This window comes from Caretta caretta, chromosome 10 (assembly GCF_965140235.1).
Source record: "Caretta caretta isolate rCarCar2 chromosome 10, rCarCar1.hap1, whole genome shotgun sequence".
NCBI classification, from domain to species: Eukaryota; Metazoa; Chordata; order Testudines; family Cheloniidae; genus Caretta; species Caretta caretta.
This window is the reverse complement of record NC_134215.1, coordinates 60,121,556-60,135,093: the sequence shown is the minus strand read 5'-3', so window position 1 is coordinate 60,135,093 and position 13,538 is coordinate 60,121,556. Positions and strand designations below refer to the sequence as shown.

Here is a 13,538-nt window from a genome sequence, read left to right as displayed (position 1 = left end):
TCAATGGGAAAGTGATTGGCAGTCGATTTAGCGGGTCTTCAGTAGAGCTGCTACATCGACCCCCAGTGGATCGACTGCCACAGCACTGATCCATGGCAAGTGTAGACATGCCCTTAGTGTGCAGTAAGAGTAGCTACATGGAAGCTAGTGTAGAGAGTGTGCTTTAAATTTACACCCTAGCTCACTGAGTGCTAGCTTCCCCATGTAGACAAACCTGAAGTTTACAAAGGTGTTTTCCACTAACAGCACATGCCTGCAACCACCTCCAACAGTCTTACAAAACTGCTGTAGGACAGTCATCTGCCAAAATATAGGTGTTTCACAGCTGCAAGAGAGATTCCTTTACCGATCAATTTCTTCTTAGTACAGGTGTTCACCTACATACATCAGCCTTGATTACCCAACGGAAGGATAAGAGGGGGAGCGACTGAAACTTGGTTGGGTGCAGCTGGTGGGGGAGGAAGAGGAACAGCCAGCTCCCAGCTGGGAAAAGGTATTTCCAGCAGTTCCTATTGCCATTCCTACAGCAGTTCTTTATTGTACTGTGCTTCCCCACCCCTCCTAGCAGCTGGTGCACTATGTGTTGATGCCCCATTACTCGCACCTAGCCCTGGTGGCTGGGCACATGCTCCTGCCCCTCCTTCGGGCCTGATGTCTCCACTGGGACCCACGATGGCTGGAAAGATGGGAGAGGAGAGTTGCTCCTACCCACTCTGTGGCAGCCAGTCTGATCTTGTGCACTGCAGCGGGAGCCCTTCCCTCTGGGTCCCACTCTCACCTCCACCTTCTTGTGTGTGGAAACAGAGTTCTGCTCTTGATTCCATGAGATATTGTGGAGTCAAAAAACATTAGGGGGCCAGAAACATACATTAGTCTTCTCCAATATTTCCATTGCAGAGGCACTAGGCCCTTCCTGTCCCCTGATTTCGCCATCCCTGATATGTCCTACAGAGCCCTCTTACTTCCTTACTGATTCAATGAGAGAAGTTGACAGTATACCACCTCCTGCATGAGGCAGGAACATAAATACTATGAATAGGTTACTGGCACAACCACTAGTTTGACTGACACAACTAACACATTAAATCTATAATAGGATAACACTACTTCGAAAAAAGATACGTGATGAAATCCTGGCCCCAGTTAAGTCAATGGCACTTTGCCATTGACTATAATGGGGCCAGGATTTGACTTTAGGAGATTACTTTTGAATTGAAAGCAAGTTACCCATGTAGTAGTTTTGGTATTGTGATCAATAAAGAATGGTCTCCCATTTGGTGCATGTCGGACTTCCCAGCCTTTAGGGAGAAATCCTTGCTCGACTTCAGCTTGTTGATTAGAAGACTGTTGTGATGGATCACTTGATGTTTGTGGTTGACGTCCTGTAGAAGTACTTTGAACACTTGATAGTTGACTTGTTTCTATTATAGTCTGTCACATATTAGAGGAGAAAAATAAAGTTATGTACATTTTGGTCTGAACACAAAGCCAGTGCAATGTTAACAATTCATGTTAAAGCTGAAAATAGCAAGGGGCTTTTGGAGATGTGAATGGAGTGGTCCTAATTTGTTTACTGTAAAGAGACACCTTCGTATCTGGGAAAGTTAAATATAATTACTCTGAGTCCTTCCATTATTTTTGTTTTTCCGGAGAGTGTTCCGCAACCCTTTTGTTACTCAAATATAGTTTGTTCAAATAAGGTTCTCCCAAATAATTCTCTCCTGTTACTAAACTCTCCATTTAATTCTCTCAATACTCAACTCAATCTGACATCATAATCAAGTCATTGACTGATATGATAGATACAGGAGTATGATCTCATTGCAGGCATGTCAAAATTAGATAATGCCAGTGGAACATTTAAACCCTCAAGTGAGCACAGTGAATTCCTATCAAAATAAACTACTTTTGTTTCCCTGTTGTTCCCAGTAAGAGTCCCTCTTACTCTCACAAGAGATGCAGCACTGTCTCTGAAGCAGTATGTTTCAATACAACAATCAACTCTGTAACAGAGTATTCACACTAATGAGAAATTTAAGATATACAACAATGCCTTTGCTCAGAACAGAAGGAGTGTTGAAAGTGTACTCCAAATCTAGCTCCAAATGTAAGTTTCTATTATCAGTTTACATTTAATTGCTGTAGTTGTACTGAGGCCGACTCTCCTCAAGTTGTCACGAGGGGGAGCAGTGTACTCTAAATTATTTTGGTTTCAGAGTAACAGCCGTGTTAGTCTGTCTTCGCAAAAAGAAAAGGAGTACTTGTGGCACCTTAGAGACTAACCAATTTATTTGAGCATCCGATGAAGTGAGCTGTAGCTCACGAAAGCTCATGCTCAAATAAACTGGTTAGTCTCTAAGGTGCCACAAGTACTCCTTTTGCTAAATTATTTTGTCATGTATCATGTTGTGTAGACTGGGACTCCCTTCCCATTGGTAGGTAAGAAAGCTATTGTCTTTCCTTGGAGATCAACATACTTCTTTCTACTGTAGTACCTGAATCTTTGATTGGTGGTGACTTTTTCATAAGACTACTACTACACATTACATAGATTTGCTCAAGCCAAGTATCAGCAAAACTGAGTGATAAGCCACTGATTAAGGTCTCAAAGTTTACTGCAGTCTTAAAGGCCTCTCACAATATTAAGATGTTTCAGGGCATGATTACCTGGCCCATTTACACATCTTGTATTGTTTAATACATGAGGTTCTATACATTAAAATGCATTTGATAAATGTGGACATTTACATAAAAAATAACCCTTGTAGTACAGTCAGATATTCAGATTCTCCATGTAAAATTCTAAGGCAATAAGAATTTCCTTAAAAACTTCTTGAAGCGGGACTAGAGGAGAATTGAGGAAAAAAACGGGTTGTCAAGGCTTCCCACTGTTAATACATATTACAATGCAACTTCTTTGAAGCAGAGGATGTCTGTTTTGTGACGCCTCATACAAATCAATGGCCTAGAAAGAGGTAGGGTGATAGGTCATCTGACACATTAAAGGATCAGAGAAATTTCAATTTGTATAATTAGAGAATAAGTTAGTGTTTGTACCCCACTCTGGTTTAAGAATTTGAAGGATCTCACTGACAGAAGAAAACTTGTCATTTACTAATTCAGAAACATCTGGATTTATATAAGGATGCGTACCAGGAGTTCTGAAAAAAGAACACTTGCAATACAGCAATAATAAAGAGGACTGGTTTAACATATGAAAAATACCAGCCCCCTACCCCTCACATATAGACCACTAGTCTTTAACATGGTTTACATATTTCAGACATTTGGTTTCATCGAACTGGTCTCTAGACAAGTTCAGTAATTGTGCAGTGTATTTAAAAAGATTATTTGGTATGTATAGCTATTCAATATCTTTTCATTCCAGGATATACGAATGAAACAATGGAGAGAACTCAAAAATACCTGCACAACAGGTTTTACCCAGGTAGTAGTTCTGGAATTGTGATCTATATAATATGACCTTCCTTTTTCATCTTGCCTTTCTTCCCAACCTGGAGGTAATCCAGATGAAGTAGGGAGTAACTAAAATTAAGAGGAAAAAATCAGAAGTCATAAAGGGAAAGTTTTTAGTTGTTTAAATCCATATTGGATAACATGACACCAGAGAAGCCAACCACATCCTTATCTCTCAAAACAATTTGAGTTGATGGAAAATATGTTTTAAAAAAAATCTCTTTTGGTTTGGCTGTTTTAGCCTAGAATTTATGGCTGTTAAGTTACTATGAAGCTGCAAAGGCATATGGGAGCACAATGCAAAAATGCTAGAATTGTACTGTTGATAAAGCAAGATGATTTACCTTAAAAAAAAAAAGTCTCACATCTACATGTTAAAATTCTTCCCTCCTCCAGGCTACAACCATATATTAAATCATCATTAAACTAAAACTGTGAACTTGGAAGATGAAAGCCTTCTGGTGGGACTCAAATCTTGCAAGACCCACAAACTGATTTTGTTAGGATAGCTACCAGAAGCTGAAGGCTAAATCTCACCTGCATTTTAATACTTTACCCATGGTAAAAAAAGTTTCACAACACGTGAATTTTCAGATTCCTATGCTCTACAAAATGATGTTTTGGAATATAACCTACCACAGGAAGTGCAGGCTGTTCCTCAACTCTGTATGTTTGCAGGCTACCTCTTCTGCTGGAATCGTTCTGGAAAGTATGAAAGAGAACTGTAAATCAATTATGATTGTTGCTTTTTTGATGCTACCAAGCAATGCAATGATAATGCAACAAAGAAAATATTCAGTTTTCATTCAAGCTGCCTCATTGTTTTTTCAGCAAAATAATATTTAAAATGAAAATTTGAAAAATATTGTAAGAGGTATTAACCATCTACTCATGGAGTCTATGACAACTTGTACTTCTGTTTAGAACCTAGTCAAGCTAATGCCAGTTGCAACAGACTATGAATTGATATATAGGTATTAAGATACTAGAATTGTTACCACTCAGTCACATTAAGTATTTAAATTTATAAAATAGAGCTGAGCCTGAGGACACAGCTATTACAGAATTACTACTGTGTCCTGTAACTAGACTGATGCTTTTGACATGGTAAATTTTGAGATCCCTAACACCAGACAACTATTAGGTAGAGGAGTACACCTACTAAGGAGGCAACGTGCACGTCATCTAGCTTCTGAGTAAGGTGATGGAATTCCAACAGCAATGTTAACTCTGGACCTTACTCAAGCATGTCATATTACTAGTATATATACTACAGCTGCTGAAATTGAGCAGGCTTTGTTTCAACTCCCTTCAAAAGCTAAAGGGCCAAAATCCACTTGCTATAGATGTAAGATCTTAGCTACAGTTTCTGCTAAGAACTTTTCATATAGGCCTGGAGTCCACAGCATAGCCTGGGCCATGGGAGCTGGCTAACAGAGAACAATACATGGCTATGAGAAAGCTGGGGTAAAACAGATAACCTTGTGTGTTTCAAGTCAGTGCGTGGAGTCAGCATAACTCCAGATGTAACTGGGCATCCTTATCACAAGTTATAGACATATGAAGCGCTGACAAAAGGCCTCACGGTTACTCCCTAATGCAGGGAGGAAATAGTGGTACAATACCCCTCAGATCCCAGACAGAGTTCGGGGAGAGGCCTAATATGATTGACATGAGTTATGACATCCTCCCCTCACAGATGTATGCCAATCCAAGCCCACAGAAATGCACGGGTAAACTTACAAACAACTGTTATTGTTAAGTACTAATTACTGCTTTTTTGCTTTAAATCTCCAGGGAAGTACCTGTTGGTCAACCGGGAGAGCTGCTTCCTAATTTTGGGGTCCAGGGAAATGAGATTTTAACCCATACACTTTAATAGACATAGTTTGGGGATAATTACCTGTGGGTCAGCAATATGTTAATTTGGTCCTTGGATGGAAGCATTATGTAATCTTTTAGACCATTGGCTTATTGTGCTTATCTTGTCTTGCTGCTAGAACCTATCCAGGGGTTTGGGAAAACCCATCCCTGTCGCTTCTCTCCGCCCAGTGAGCACCATATATAATCTATTGTAACTAACTGTTTTGCAGTGTCTCTGAGCCTGATAAGCAAGGGGACACTCCACCAGCGCTGTGTGTAAAACTCCTGTGCTTGACTCTACACGGTTCCATTTTGGTCCTTCAGAGGCTAACAGCTGCGAAAGGATGGATCTTCCTTATTCTGGACACTGTATAGGAAGAGTGAGGCTCTACTGCTATACCTCTTCTTTGGGAGGGAGGGGCACACAGGATACCTTCTGCACCTCACCTTTCCCTAGAAATAACTTTACCATCTGCCTCTTTTCCTGTTCAGACTTCCAAAGCAGCCACAGTATGAAGTGACAGTTTCACTGCTGTCCACGGGATTCTGAACTTCAGAAATTAAGGGCTTGTCTACCTGGCGGGGTAAAGCGTACTATGGGGGTGTGATTTCTAAAGCACACTATTATGTTGCGAATTAATTGGTCCGCGTAACCCCGCTGGTGGCTCACTAAATATTTAAAGTATGTTAAATCACATCAGCAGGATCTAATACAGACCTATTAATGCACAACACATTAGTGAACTTTAAAAATCACACCACTTAGTGTGTGATACCCCACTGTGTAGACAAACCCTAAGTTGAGTACAGTCTTATCAAGTAAAGCAAAGAGCAGCAGCACTGGAAATGCCCGCATCTTCACAATCAGAAGGGCTAGAGATGTAAGTGAAAAAACTCCAAAACCCAAAAGTTCTGATGGCTTAGCATACCTTACCTCCCTGGGTAAGCTTCTTTCAATGGTATGGTTTTTTTTCAAAATGCATCAGATTACAACAAAGTTGTCTCCAATCCCTTGATTTAACGGTCTTGGTAACGTAAATTATTTCTCTCAACTTTACCCCACACGAGAGGACAATGATCTGGTATTGATATTTCCTCAAAAATGTACTGCTGTAAATTTAAGTACAGTTCTAGAAGTGTTCTTCTGTAGTACTTTTTGGTGGTATTCTAGACAGCATGATAGCTAGAACACAAGCTAGATTTGCGAACTCAAGTAATTCAATGCAGATGCTACTTTAGGTCTCATGGAAAAAGTCTTGTTTTACAAAAACGAAGTGGGGAAAAATGAAAAAAAACCATTTTATTTGGCGAGTAGGTCTAGTATACCAAGATTATCCTTAAGCCTCTGCATGAACTGAAGTAAAATGACGGATGCTCTTGGTTTGAAATATTGATTTTAGCTCTGACAACATAAAATAAAAAAATCTAAAGCTAATTAGGACTGGCGTTCCCCTTAATTTAAGAGTTTCTCAGTACAGTAACTACAAAGTAATATTACATAATATTTGCTGTAAGAAATTTGGGTTAGAATTAGCTTTTGGGAAAATAATTTGCAGATTCACTATTCATGTTAAAACAATCGGAAAAATGTGTGCTCTCTCACACTGCAGGAAGTTGGTTGGCCAGTGGCTGAACTCCCAGAGATAGTAAGTCTGGTATTCAATTCTTCTGCAAGGCGAGACTGCATATCAGAGCTGCTCTGTGGCGGTAGTGTTGGAAGATTCTGATTGCTGTACACAGTGGCTTCATCTTCAGTTATAACTTCCCAGCTCTTTTTTTCAGAAAAAGAAGGAAAAAAAAGTATATTTAGGTTACAAAACCTCAGATCAAGCTTTTTGACTACAGGAAAACATTGATTTGTATCTTAAACCCATACAATTTTTACCTCAGGAGAATCTCTATTGTCTATATTTTCTGTTTCCTCTGATATCTGTCGCCGATGGGTGAATGCATGCTGTGCCTCCAAACGAATATTACCATTGTCAACATCAGCTAGATTGTCCCTGCACAAAAGCAAGCAACAGTAAAATAGTCATCTGTATCTTCCAACAGTAAAGTTCGTAACAGACCAGACTAGCAACAAAAACATTGCTTATGGCCACTTATGCCAATAGGAGTAGCAGTCAGAAGCTACAAAATGAACTTAAGTTCAGTAGAAAGCAGAAGACTAGAGAAAAACAGGGAGCAGGAAGTAGGAGTCAAACAAAGCAACTGAACAGGTAATATATTTTAATAGTTCATGTGCTGGAAGGAGAGATCATTCAAACTACATGAGAAGGATTTCAGGTGGCCACTACTGGTAAGGAGGAAGCAGTCTTTGAGGCATCAAAGGAATTTCTTCTCCATACACAGTCATTATTAGTCTCTGCTGAGACTACAAGTAGCTTCCATTATGCAGGAAACATACATTGTGAATATTTGTCACTTTGGAAAATGGACTGAGTACCGTGTGAGCTGAATTGCTCACCAGCCAAGGTGTAATAGCTTTTTTAGTCATTATAGTAGGCCTACACGTTAAATAAAACGTGTTAAGTTGGGTTAGCTAACTTGCAGTAGTTAACTGGCTGAAATAGCAGTAAACTAACATAGTTTAGCTAATCAGACTTAAGAACACTTTTTATTTGAATTGTAGACATACAGAAAAAATTAAAATGAAGATCTCCATTACTAATTCTTGAGCTATTCATTCCCTGACTTGCATTATTATACAGAATGACAAAAGTGAATTGCCAGTCGCAGTAAAGTATACTTTGAATCTTAGAAGTCAGAAGACATACTGAGCAGTTGGTCTTTTCCATTGTGTTCTTCTAGATTCATGGTTGACAAAGTAGGTTCTACCCAGGATATCTTGTCTTTCTTCCCAGCCTGGAGGTAGAGGAGGAGATTCTTGTTGCTGCTGTTGCGGCTGGCAAGCAGCATCCGGTTGGTCCAATATAATCCACCCAGGCTATGAGACACAAGACTAATAACTAAGTAAAGATACTTAACATTCATCAGTGTTAAACCTGTAAAAGGAGATGTGTCCCAGTTTAACAAGCCACTGTCCTCTTATTCAAGACCTTATCAAAAATGCACATCTTCTGTGATAATTATGGAAAAATAAAGTATTAAGCTATCTTCACTCCTGGATTTTAAGTGAATCCTTTAGACATTTTATATTATGAAGTCTTCAGGACATGAACTGATTTTAGGTATTTTAAAATGACAATCAGCACTAACAAAATGTTAAGTGAGATGTTATAGTGGAACTGGACCTGTACACCTCCTTACAAATCTCACACCATTTAGTTTTTCCCTATGAAGTCCTTGATAATGCATTTTATTAGTTGTTCTTCCAGTGTCAGCATGTACATACCATGGGCCTAGCCACTTTAGAGTTTATTGCTACGAACTATATTTAGACCTGTATGGATACAGAGAAGTGGAGGAGCAGTATCTGTTTTTATTATTTGTATTATTGTAGCACCTTAAGCTTAATACTACTTAAGCTTAATATATAGGAATTTGTTATTTTCTGGTTTGGGAATAGGAAAGATACTCAATGGATATTAAAATTAAGGAGTCTTATATGCAAGGTTCCAGTCCATAAATTTGCAGTAGGTGTATCTGCTTAATTTATGGGTTTTATAACAGAAACCGTCTTAATTATACCTGCAGAAGTGGTGCTGTTGAAATAGCTGTTTAAGGTGTTGGGGAAAAGATCTTTACATCTAAATTGGATGTAATTACTTACAATTAGAAAACAAAATAGCTAAAATAAAAAATTTCTCTTCCACTAGATAAATTTCAAGTTTTTGTAACAGAGCAGATCATCATCATGATGACTAGTTAACAATATTACATAGGAAGATGGAAATACTGGAAAGTGTTATTCCCAAGCACTTATGGCCACTAAAGCTAGAGGTCAGCAAATAGTTTTGCTTGTATTTTGTTGACTTAGATTTTTACAACTGCTGTCTGTTTCCTGCAGAATTACAGCTATATAAAGGCGAGAAGTAATTCTTAAAAAATGATGGGAATGCTTTGACATCACAATTACACAAGGGACAGTACAGGAATTTTGGATCTCCTTCTGATGCCAAACTAACCGATTTATCAAATTTCTAAAAGGTTGCTTGCAGCAGCATCATTTTTAAAAGATATTTTTATGCCTACAACCTTTATTAGGTAGAGTTACAAGAACAAGTCAGACTATATGCTCTTCAGCACCAAACACTTTTCTCACCTCCAGGTCTTCCACCTGTTCTGTGTTTTCTTCTTCAGATCCACTGTTTTTAGGCAAGTATGTCATTTTTAATCTTAGGTGACCTTTAACTCTGGACTTGTGACTGCAGAAGAGAAAAAATTGTTATTGTGCAATGATATTAAATAAAATCATTAGCCATTTTGTCACACTTGTGAAAGATACCAGATTATTTTGGTAACTTTCGGTCAGACCACGAATCCTATGTAGAAGAAGCATGTGATTTGGTTTTAACGGTGTGAAAAAAATCTGTACATTTTTGGCTATATAAAAGCAATGGTAATTGAAATCTACTGTGACAGTTGCAATTGGGCTTTATACTTTATCTTGAAAGTAGAAGGCTTTGAAATACTCTTGGAATTTTGTAACACAAGAAAAGCTACTCAGAAGACCCAAATATTTAATTAGGAAGCCTACTTAGTTCTGTTATCAAAAAATCTCTACAGGGTGGATGTGTGAATACATCAGGTTTAGCTGATGATAATCCTGAAAAAGTGTAAGTTTCTTGGGGTGAGGATCAGTAGTGCAACCAGAATAATCAGTTACCAGATTTTCAAAGATAAATAGGAATTTACCATTTATATAATGAGTACTGACAATACAATGCCAGCTCTCTCACTAAAGTATATGAGAAAGATTCTTTTGTGAAAATGGAGTTGAAACAGTTTTATTACTTCAAGTATTATGGTGAAATAATGATACTGAAAATTTACAATTATACACACAAGTTTAATCTGAAGTGCCAAGAAACTTACAAACTTCTTTTTCAAAATAATAACTAATTAGCGACAATTACACAGTGGTAGTGAAGATTTTTCCCCCCCCCCCCTTTTTTTTTTGAGTAGTGAACTGAAAAGATATTTCATTTTGCTCTCATGAAAGTTTCCATAATGTGCAATGCAAACTGATAAAAAACCAATAGGAATAATAATGCAACCATTAACATTATCGATAGCCAGTATTTGAACTACTGTTCAGCGTAGACGTCACTGAAAAAGCTGTATTTAGAGGAACTTTCAGTCCTGTATGCCTAGTTTTCTCCACAAAACCTTAAATTACCTTTTAGTATTTAGCGCTATGCTGCAATAATACTAGGAATGTGAAAATAACTTTTTTCATACCAATTTTATCCTTTTGCTTTTTAAAGAGAATCAGCTACCCTGGTTTATTGATTGTTGAGGTCAATTTGAGCACAGTTCTGAAAGTGGCATTAGTTAATTTGCCTATTGACTGGGTGGCTTTACAGCATGCCTGGATCTGTGGCACTGCCTTTCCATTGCAGAGCACTGTTACACTCATGTCTTGGAGACAGTACTGAGGTAGATTTGTGAACAATAGCAGCATTTGAAGTACAGCAAGCGTGGATTTTTCATAGGTTTGCAGAAAAGAAAAATGTGTGTGTCTTTCCTAACTCTGGAAGGGAAGTAACTTGGAGATGACAGATTAATTTATTCTTTTGCATTTGAAATACTTCCCTTACTTCTTAGTTGGTTAAAAAGAAAGGAAGATTCCACTACAGCACGAAGACTTTCCAGCTGTATTTCTAAACAGAAATCAATTAGAAAAAGTTAACATCCATATTTCCTTAAGAAGTTTATGTTTATTAAACTTAGGCACATTGTCAGCAATACTTAAGCAATGTTCAATTTTCTGTAGCTTTAGTGCCTGCATGTAGAAAGGAAAATAAAATCGGTAGTGTTTGGGTCAGGGATGGAGTAATAAGGTTCACACTGTTTGTGTTTTTAAATTCATGGCTTCCCTAATACACGCCTATAGGACTAAATACTTTTCAAATGAAAAAATAAGTTATATTTTTAACTGCAGTCAAATGCAATTTACTTGGATTAAGCCACACACAAAAAGGAACATCGTTTCTAGATTAGAGGAGGATACAGTTGATAGCTAAAATGATTCAAATATGGCATAATACTGAGTAGTGATTTTACTACGTAACGTATAACCATTACTAATGGACTATGTTATTACTTTAACCCCAGGAACTTTACCTCATATGCTGCTGAAAAAAATGTTACAATTTAAAATTAGTATTCAGAAATTTAAACAAGTGCCAGCACTGATTATTACTTTAATATACTGCTCTATTGAGGTGCTCAAATACTACGGTGACACATAAAAGTACATAAAGAAGCTACAGTTCATAGCAAGTTACAGTTTGCACAGGAAAGTTAACATTTTAAAAATGTTTGCTATTTACTGACCTTCTTGGATGAAGAACAAAATCTTTAAAGGTGTATGGTCTCTCCATATTTGGATTTTCTGTCTGAAATGAAACAATGTTTGTTTGTTTTTTCAAGTCTAATCTGCAAAACCAAACATTTGCATCTTCAAAAATATTTGAAATCTATAAGCCCTCTTTCCCCCCCAAGAGGATAGACATTTTCTTCATGTAACCAAAAGATTTTAGTAAAATAAGAAGATATTAATGTCTGACTCTTAATAGTTAACTTAGTTGCCACACTGAAGAAAAAAAAAACTGACTTTTTTCCTCACAGTATAGTTTCTAATCCTTGGGGGAAGCGGGAGCAGGGGAAGTTTGAGGCAATTGTATTTAGCTTGGAACAGAGGTGATTTCTTTATTTTCAAATACTCCACATTTAATACAAGTGTTACCATATCCCTCCCCTCACTCAATATTTTTCAAATAAAAAATATAGGTCAGATTTATTAATTGCATTCCAGCTCTAGTGCCAGAGAATCCACAAACAGCGAACAAAAAGTTATGAGTTTTTGCAAGCCTCTGGCTTCTCATGCATATAAGTGAATCTGACTCACAAGAAACCACAAGGCATATTACATACTCAGATATAATTTATAGCAATGTATCTGAGGTCACAGGTACAAAACTTTTTTTTTTTAATTCTACCTTCTGATATATGCAAAGAGCCATCCTAAAAACATTACACCATCTATAATTTACTCTTTAAACATTATATGCAAGTCACAGCTGACACTTATTTTGTAACCATTACAATAATATCTGAATTTTACAGTGCTATGCGATAAGTGTGTTAGCCTTAACTTTGCATTTCTTGCCTGACACAAATGTTTACTAAGTGATAGGCTGTTCAAAATTTCTGGGGCATAGTTCCAAACTAGTTAAATAATAAATTTTAATCATTTGTATCATATGCTTGGGGGGGGGGGGAAGATGGGAATATACACATTTACTGTATCTGAACTCCACTCAGTCATAAATGATTTTACATCGAACTGTCCCAGCTTTAAAGTGGGAAAATACTACCATCTATCCAGGCATGTACTTTAAAAAAAAAAACAAAACAAAAAACCTGGCTATTGTATATCCAAAGGCTTCTGGTCTCCTTAGTAGATTTAGCATGAATGCTGCGTGCCCAAATAGATCCAGAAACTGGAGAATATATAATATTCTAGACTTATAATATTTGCACGAAAAGTGTAAAGTTTATACAAAATGCAAATAGCACAATTAGTAGAAACAGATTTCTGGATTATATGATAACTACTCAGGCTGACAAGTGCAAAACATTATTAGCACTAATTGGTTGTGGGGTACCATTTTCCATGTCCAAACTCAGAAATGCAAAAAGTAAGTTAGCTGAAAATAACTTAACATGGGAAAGAACATCAAGGATTAAACAAAGTATCGCTTTCAATGATATTAATTATATTTACTGTAGCGCCTACGAGCCCCTATCATGGACCAGAACCCCATTGGGCTAGCTGCTGTACAAACAGAACAAAAGGACAGCCCCTGTCTAACATAAAATGGGATTATAAACAAATTGTTTATGTCACACTCCACAATGGGTTAAATTTGCATAAAAGGATAGCTAAACTGCATATGCAAACTAGATAATTGCATAATCAATAACAGTCTAAAAGGCAAACTACATATATGAAAGTTTAATTTTATGTATATTTATAAGCATATTTTTGAAAGTGAAGTTTTTTCTCA

At 37.3% G+C, this 13,538-nt stretch overlaps 1 protein-coding gene across 2 annotated transcripts in view; it reads right to left on the bottom strand.

Moving 5' to 3' along the window:
- NEDD4 (NEDD4 E3 ubiquitin protein ligase) overlaps positions 1-13,538 on the bottom strand; it is a 127,697-nt gene that overhangs the window by 15,758 nt on the left and 98,401 nt on the right. For both annotated transcript variants that reach the window (XM_048866771.2, XM_048866766.2), the window contains 8 exons: positions 11,803-11,864; positions 9,566-9,668; positions 8,118-8,287; positions 7,226-7,343; positions 6,944-7,111; positions 4,114-4,179; positions 3,427-3,546; positions 1,228-1,431 (listed from right to left, as the gene is read on the bottom strand). In XM_048866771.2, the coding sequence (XP_048722728.1) occupies positions 1,228-1,431; positions 3,427-3,546; positions 4,114-4,179; positions 6,944-7,111; positions 7,226-7,343; positions 8,118-8,287; positions 9,566-9,668; positions 11,803-11,864 (1,011 nt within the window). The remainder of the gene's footprint in view (positions 1-1,227; positions 1,432-3,426; positions 3,547-4,113; positions 4,180-6,943; positions 7,112-7,225; positions 7,344-8,117; positions 8,288-9,565; positions 9,669-11,802; positions 11,865-13,538) is intronic.